Source organism: Trypanosoma conorhini, assembly GCF_003719485.1.
Source record: "Trypanosoma conorhini strain 025E chromosome Unknown Tco_14.4_contig_00019, whole genome shotgun sequence".
NCBI classification, from domain to species: domain Eukaryota; phylum Euglenozoa; class Kinetoplastea; order Trypanosomatida; family Trypanosomatidae; genus Trypanosoma; species Trypanosoma conorhini.
Window position 1 is genome coordinate 27,761 of NW_021704103.1, and position 7,500 is coordinate 35,260.

Genomic DNA, 7,500 nt, shown 5'->3' on the forward strand with positions numbered 1-7,500 from the left:
AACAGAGAGAATGCATCAAAAGAAAAAAACGCCTTCCGGTTTTGTTTAGGATATCCATGTTTACAGATGATATCCCTGGCGTGTAATGTGGGGGGTCCCTCATCCACTCGCGCTCTTTTTTTTTTGCTCCCGTTTTTCGCTTTTTGTTTTCTTTTCCTTTTCCACTAGCGCCACCACGCACGCCTCTCTCCCTCTCCTCGGTAGTCACAAGAGAGAGGGCCGAGCGCATGGCAAGAGGGTGCGTGGGCACGGAGGTGTGCCTAGAGCTGCACCCACGTCGGCAGCGGCGTCTTCGTCTGGTAGTCTCTGACGGAGTCCTTCACCGCCTTCACCTTGCCTGTCTTCTTGTCCGTCTCCCACAGGTGCGCAGGCAGCAGACCAACCGTGTTGCGGTGCATCGCCACCTCTGGACGGTTAAACTGCGGCATAGGATGATGCGCCCGCACCTCCCAGTATGTGCGAATCTTTTGCGCCTGCTTCCACGGCGTAACACCGTCAATAAATTGGAACAAATCCCGCACCTCGTTGTCAAAGTGACGAATGTAGCCGTGTGGTCGCGCCTTATACCGCCAGTACCGATTCAGTGAGAAGAAGTAACTCGCACCAACGTTGTCCTGGCGAATTTGATCCGCAATGAGGGGTTGATCGGCCTCCTGCTGCGCAATCCACTCCCAGGGGGTGTAGCGGTGCATGTAGCCGAGTCGAATGTAATCGCGCCGGTGCGAAATACTCAGTGGGCGGAAATTGTCCGCCCGGCACATGTCAAACCGCGTCCACTGATCCATCTCCGTGATCTGCTTCGTCGTGCGGTACTTGCTGGCGGCCACCTCGGAGGTGCGGGCGGCCTCGTACTTGTCCAGGAAATGCTCCGCCTTGGACGCCTTCTCGTTAAACGGGTCGGCGACGTCAACGTAGCGCCGCAGACTAACCGGACTGTACCGCCGCGACTCGTCGCCGACGGTGCGCTCGGGTCCGTAATAGCGGCGCTGCCAAATCATGACATCCGACAAGGGCACCTCCTCCACGACGCCGTCAGACGCGAAGGCAACCCGCACGAGCCGCGGCTCGGGGTTGAAGAAGGGCTGCCGGTCGTAGGCGACAACCACCGCACGCTGCGGGGTGCTAACAATGCGTGAGCCGGCCGCACTCACGCCCAGGTGGCGCCGCGCTCGCACTGGCAAGCCCGCCCGCAGACCGTCTGCGTGTGTTGCGGGCGACCAGCCTTCTTCACCCGACGCGGTTTGCGCCTCCCAAATCGCATCTTGCGTTTCCACGTAGTTCCCGCGGTTGTAGACATAGTTGCCAATGCCGTAGTTCAGCGCATGATTGGCGTTCTGCGGCAGTGCCTCCAACTCATACCGCTCGAATACCTCGTCGGTCATATCCAGCACCACCCCAGAATCCAGCTTTACAGACAGCGGCACCACGCTGCGTTCTGAATCGGGGCGTAGCTTGTAGGACTGTCCCTCCACCATGATGATGTGACCGGCGTTTCCTCGCGCCGCCAGCAATTCGTCTTCAAACGCCTTCGCCGCGACCGTCAGGACGGCGGCGGTGTCGGTGTGCTGAAGGTCCACCACGTGCACCTCGTAGCCTTGCGCCACGACGTGGCCGTACTGCTGCTGTTCTGGTATCCAGCGACGGCGACGCATGGCGGTTGCCCACGCACCGAGCTGCTGCGACGTTTGCTCCTTCACGTATTGCTCATACATGGCCCGCTCCTCCGCGGTAAAGTGGCGCAAAACCTCGGGTGGCTGCATGTACTGCACGACCGGCTCTGGCGCCTTGCCATTCACGCTGCCCATAAACGCCCGGCCAATGCGGTACTGAAAGGCCTCCATGAGCAGCAGCCGGTTAAAGTAACGGGCACTCAGCACATTCTCGCGGGTGTCTGCCGTGCCCATCTCATCGGGAAGCGGGAAAAGGTGCAAATTGACGGAGGCCGCGGCCCCCACAACCGCCTCCACCACGGTGGGGGAAGGAAGCATGTACACGCCAAACCAACTGCGCAGCGTTTCCCCGCCCACCTGCATCTCGTCATCGTTTGGATGCAGCTCCCCTTCATCGAACGGGGTGCGTTCACAGAGTTCATCTAATTTTTGCCTCCGTGCGTCCCTCTCTTGTGCTGTTTCATTCGCGACAGGCTCCAGGCCGTGGAGGAGGGCAATGCGACGTCGCTGCTGGTGGTGGGCGCGGTAACGCGTAAAGAGCTCCCACTCCAGAAACTCGGGTCGCTGCTTCATGAGCGAAAACCCCTCCACATCGCGGTACATGCGGTTCAACCGCAGGTCACGAAAGCCAGGAAACGGTTTAAAGTAGTCCAGCGGACGCTCCCCACGGGCGTTGCGGTGACGAAACACAAACTCGTCAATGGTTTGCTGAATAGGCACGCCCAGGTGCATCACACTGCGCTCCGTGAGGTCCTGTTCGCCCTTTGCAAGACGATCCTCGCGGCGCGCAAGGTCAAACTTGTTGTTAAGCAGGTGGGCGACGCCGCGGGCGGTGTCCCGTCGCAGGTACGGGTTCCAGTGCTCATCCGTCGGCGTCCGACGGTAGGCGTTGGAGCGGAAGAACATGGCGTCCATGATGCGTTCGTCGTTGGTGTGCTTCTTCAATGTGCGTTTGTCGGGTCCGCCGTCTTGCACCAGGGCTCCCTGTCGACCAAGACCAAAGCGTTGCGCCCGCTCCTGCTCACGCTGCCGCTCGGATGCCGCGCGCGTGGCTCGCAAGGAGCCGACAATCTCCTGGGTCAGCTCCTCGCCCGTCGTGGGGTGATCACGCACCGTGTTCCTTGCAAAGGCCTTCTGCGAGAGCGCCTCAAACGACGGCACACTCGCCGCCGGATCCCGCAGCGTTCGCTGTGCCTCGTCCATGCCAGAACTGACAGTGTTTGGGGGCAACTGCTGGGCCCCGTACGGTGTCCCCTTTTGCTGGGCGAGAAATCGATCCATGTCGTAGCCCTGGAAAGGAATACGGGTGCCACGCTGCAGGACGGTGAAGTCGTACTTCTCCTTTTCTCTTAAGCCGTGAACAATGCGCAGATGCTCCGCAATCAAATCATCGCGTACCGTCTCATTGCCCGCCAGGTAGGCGTCGGCGAGCTCCGCGCGACTCATGCCGTCTGAAGCGGCCAGGGGTGCCTGCTGCCCCGCCACCTGATACCGGTCCACCACCGTTTGTTGACGGAGTGCGCTTCCGCTCGTGCTCGTGCTGTGGTGCAGCTGGTTCAGGGGGTGGAGAGATTGGCTCTCCTGAATGGTGTCGGCCACGTGGTGCTCGGCGGCGCAGCGGCGTGCCAGCTCCTCGCGCTCCGTGGGGTTTTCCATCCCGCGCAACGACGCCCGCTGCTCGTGGAAGCCCTCTTGCATCCGTGAAACGTCGTGCTCAAGCCAGCTGCGGCGATGCGTGGCCTCCGCGTACTCCCGCGGACTTTGTGCGTGGTGGTAGGCAATGGCGCCACCCTCGGCAAAATTGCGTGGCGCATACTGCGGGCTGTAGCCACGCGCAGGGTCCCGGTAGTAGTCCTTGTGTGCCTGGCCCCCGAGGGGGTCGGTCTCCCCAAAGAGCTCCCGCTGCATTTGCGTCGCCCAGTCGGTGGACGCAAACGTCGACGACGCGTGGGCGTCGCCGGCGCTACTCGTCTGGCGCGGCGCGGCGAAGCTGGCGGGCCGCGCGTCCCTAATAAACGTGTGCAGTCCGCCCTGCTGTCGCCGCGGCGAGAAGACCACACAAGTCGGAGCCGCGGCCGACGTGCGGGAGGCACAAACAAACCGCCGTCGAATCATATCTTCTTATTTTTGTTTTTGTTTGCCCTCTCCCCCCCTCCCCCACCCAAGCCACCCACCGCACGTGCTTTGTTGCGGCTGTGGTCACTTCTGCCGCCGCCACTGCGACCTTTTTCTTCTTCTTCTTTGTTTGCTTCCCCTCGCCCCGCCTAGACCCACGCGAAGCTCGCGCCGGCAACCCAAGGGCGCTAATCCTCACGCAGGAAGAGGCCAGAGAGGCGATGGAGCGAGCAAAGAGAAAAAAAAAGGGGGGGGCGCAAGGGAAGGGTGGAAAGAAGGCTGAGGGAATCGGAAACAAAAAGGAAAAGAAAAAAAAGCAAGCAGCCAAGCAAAGGCAAAGCAAAAGGACGCCCCGCGCAGAGTCCCGCACCTCATCCCTATCACAGCCCCTGCAGTATGCATGTTTTCATAATCCGCGTCACTGGGTGTTGTCCCCTCCTCTACTTCCGGCAGCCCTTCTTCTCTCCGTTGCCGTAACGCGCTGTATTTGTAATGTTGAGATGCACTGCCCTGTGCACCCCAGACAGACACACACACACACCCGCAAATATACACACAGAGGGAGAGAGAGAGAGAGACATGCACGTGATGCCAGCTTCTTGTTCTATTCCACCTTACAACGCCCTTGCCGCCTCGCGCACCAGGCCTTGCTGCTGCGCGGCCCGTTCCAGCATAAACTGTGTCACCCGCTTCTTTGCATCTCGGCTGCACTTGAGAAATCCTATGAAGTTTGCCCCGCCCAGCACGGCCCCAACGATGGTCATCGGCAGTCTCGAGGACATCAAGTTGAAGATCGCCAGGAGCAGCCACACCAGAAAGTTCCCACCCGTGGTGATCCAGAAGAACCACTTGTCAAAGGCGTTCACACGCGCCTCCGCGTCGGGGGCACTTTCAAATACCCAGTGCGTCGAGCCGTCGTCCCGCACCTCGTTCCACCAGCGCAGGCAGACAAGCAGACGGCCACTTACGTTCTTGGTCGTCCAAAAATCCGCAGCCAGGAAAAGGATGGTGACAACAAACACGGTGACGTAGCTGGAGCTAAACAGGCTGCCCAGAATAAACGTCAGAAGCGCCCCCGCCTTGAATGCAAGATGAAAGAGGGCGACAACGGGGTGCACACCCTTGTACACACGGTCATCGCTCTGCGGCGCTGCTGCTGTTGCTGCTGGCGGCGGCACTCCGCCCGACCCAAACGCCGGAGAAGGATAGAATGCGTTCCCACCCGTAGAACTATGCTGCGCCGGAAAGAACTGCGCCGGTGACGGCGATGGCTGCTGCTGCTGCTGCATTGGTGGTGGGGATGAGAAGTCAAACCTCGGCTGGTTAGGCTCCAACATCTGTACGACTTCTCACAGCTTGGCTCCGGCCGTGGGTAAAGATGCACTGGCGCAGGTGCGTCGCGTAACTGCCGCGTCCGCGTACTTTTCTTGCGTGCGACAGGGTCAGCTCAGGCCGCCTTTCCCCACCCCCCTTTTTTTTATTGTTGCTATTATTATTGCTGTTGCTTCTTGTTCCCTTTTTCTGCTGCCCTCCTCGCAGCCAAAGTGTTGTATTCACACACACACACACACGCACCGCCCTGAACTACCAGTAAAGCAAACAAACGGAGCACAAGCGCAGATAGCCTGCCCTTCGCCGCACGACGCCCCCGGTGAGAGAGTAAGAGAGAGAACAACGAGGAGAGAAGCGGAAAGTGCAACCCCGCCACGCAGGGCAACAGCCACAAGAACCGCGCAGGTCACACTTGCGCAGAGGCCACGGAAAGGTGGCGGGTGCACGGAGGAGGATGTCAACACACATGAACCCCTCCCCCCTCCCCTCAGAATCCCAGGAGGAGCAACAGCAGCAGCAACAACAGAAACAAGACAAAGAAAAAAAAAGGCAGGTGAGTGTGAAGGAATTCTAGGCGAGGCTGTCAAGTCTGTTCATACCGGGCACGTTTCCTGCCGCCAGCAACCGCCAGCATGTCGAGAACGTCCGCGTCGTCGCCACCCGCGTCCTCCTCTTCGCTGTCATCGACGACACACAACTGCGGCTGCGCCTGCTGTCCTTTCCCGCTATCGCCGTGGGCCGCTCTCGTCACACTCCCACCCCTGCGGCTGCTGCGTTTGTCGGTTGCGCCCAAGGAGCTTTCTTTCTGTTGGCACGCGGCACGCCACTCACGGTGTCCAGCGCCGAACAGGACGACGGTATCCACCTCGGCGCCCAACCCGTCCAGGGCAGACTGTAGCGTCCGGTCGAGGCGCAAGTCATGGACGAAAACGGCACCGTCGCAGATTGGGCAGTTCCACGCACTGCTGCGGAGCGAGGACTCAAGGTACGTCGCGACGTCAAAGCAGGCCAGGTGGGAGCAGTGTTTGCCCTTCCCCGCGAGCCGTATGCGCTGGTAGCTCAGCGGGCAGCGCAGCGTCACAACGGCCTCGCCGTCACCCACAAGGCCCCCGTCGTCGTCCTCAGCGTCCACCGGCGCCGCCGCCCCGAGGGCCGTCCCCGCCGACGACGTCGCCCTGTTACTAAGCTGCACCGCCGACGCCGTGTGGCCGCCGCCCGGCTTATCCGCCTTATCCACATCGTCGCCATCGTCCTCCACCCACCCGCTGTCAACGTCCACATCGGACTCCGCCCCGTTCTCGCTGCCGTCATCGTTGAGCGACGAGGAGGAGGCGGAGGACGCAGTCGACCCGGTGCACGCCGCCTCCGACCGCAAAAGCCTTGCAACGACATCCGCCACCACGGCACTCGCGTCATTCACCCTGCACCACGCCAGCAAGAACGTCGCTGCCCATTTTGCCTTACTTGTGACGAACAGCCTGAGCGGCGCCTCCGGGTCAATACTTCCATCCTCTCTCAAGCGGAGGTATCGTGAGAGAGGCAGCCCCGCGAGGGTGCGATGGCTTGCGCTACGCGTCGGGGAGCGTGGGAAGTCCTCCGTCACGTATGCGTCATTCACCATCACGGTGCATTCATACAGGGAGGCCGGAGGCCATCCGATGGGCTGCGTGGGCTCGCCCAGTTGGCACGGAAACAAGACAAGCTCCATGCGCCCCCCTTGCAGGGGCGCAGCTGACGGAAGCGGCGGCGGCGGCGGCGGGCCAATACGTTGCAGTGCCACACCGTTACTGGAGCCCGCATGGAGGTCAAACCGGCGCAGGACGGCGTGAACGGGGTACAGCGGGGAGTTTCTCGATGGGGGTGGGGTTGGCGGTACGATCGCCATGTCTGTCGCGCAGAGCGACTCCTCTGCGACTCACCCCAGCCCTGCTCCTACGGTGGCAGCCCCCGGAGGCGAAGAACGGGAAGAGGAAAGAAAACGCAAACGCCTCTGCCGCAGAGGAGGAGGAAGGCAAGAGGGGGAAGACGCGCAGAAACCACAGCAAGCAAATGGAAACAAACAAGAAGGCGAAAGAAATGGAAAGGAAGAAGGAGAAGAGAAAAAAAAATAAAAGAAAAGAAAATTCTTATAGGGTGATGTAACTAAAAAAAGTGAAGGGAATTTTAGCCGCTGCTAAGACGTCGTGTGGCACACGGACGCCAGCGGCAGCAGAGGCGGGGGGCTGCTTCTCTCCACGGCCGTGGGTGGGGTGGCCGCGGCCACATGCCCGCCATTGAAGACAAACGACCCGCATTAATGCCGCCGCCGCTGCTGCTGCTGAATGACCCCCTCGCACTTTTCGCTTTATTTTCTTTTCTTTTTACTCCTTCTTTCTTCTCAGTT

The 7,500-nt window shown here is 60.6% G+C and overlaps 3 protein-coding genes across 3 annotated transcripts, besides 6 other annotated features; all 3 read right to left on the reverse strand.

Moving 5' to 3' along the window:
- Positions 1–260: 260 nt before the first annotated feature.
- Tco025E_00729 (uncharacterized protein) lies at positions 261–3,785 on the reverse strand (the record flags this gene model as incomplete). The annotated part of the gene is made up of 1 exon (XM_029367669.1): positions 261–3,785. The coding sequence occupies one exon, from the start codon at positions 3,783–3,785 to the stop codon at positions 261–263; it is 3,525 nt and encodes a 1,174-aa protein (XP_029232277.1).
- Positions 3,786–4,082: 297 nt separating this feature from the next.
- Positions 4,083–4,131: a sequence feature (A-rich).
- A 174-nt stretch (positions 4,132–4,305) lies between these two features.
- Positions 4,306–4,343: a microsatellite.
- Positions 4,343–4,363: a microsatellite.
- Positions 4,364–4,399: 36 nt separating this feature from the next.
- On the reverse strand, positions 4,400–5,122 carry Tco025E_00730 (protein FAM18B1; the record flags this gene model as incomplete). Its single annotated transcript, XM_029367670.1, has 1 exon — positions 4,400–5,122. One exon carries the CDS (start codon positions 5,120–5,122, stop codon positions 4,400–4,402), a length of 723 nt encoding a protein of 240 aa, XP_029232278.1.
- A 217-nt stretch (positions 5,123–5,339) lies between these two features.
- Positions 5,340–5,360: a microsatellite.
- A 253-nt stretch (positions 5,361–5,613) lies between these two features.
- Positions 5,614–5,643: a microsatellite.
- Positions 5,644–5,700: 57 nt separating this feature from the next.
- Positions 5,701–7,002, reverse strand: Tco025E_00731 (uncharacterized protein; the record flags this gene model as incomplete). Its single annotated transcript, XM_029367671.1, has 1 exon — positions 5,701–7,002. The coding sequence occupies one exon, from the start codon at positions 7,000–7,002 to the stop codon at positions 5,701–5,703; it is 1,302 nt and encodes a 433-aa protein (XP_029232279.1).
- Positions 7,003–7,179: 177 nt separating this feature from the next.
- Positions 7,180–7,240: a sequence feature (A-rich).
- Positions 7,241–7,500: the final 260 nt, after the last annotated feature.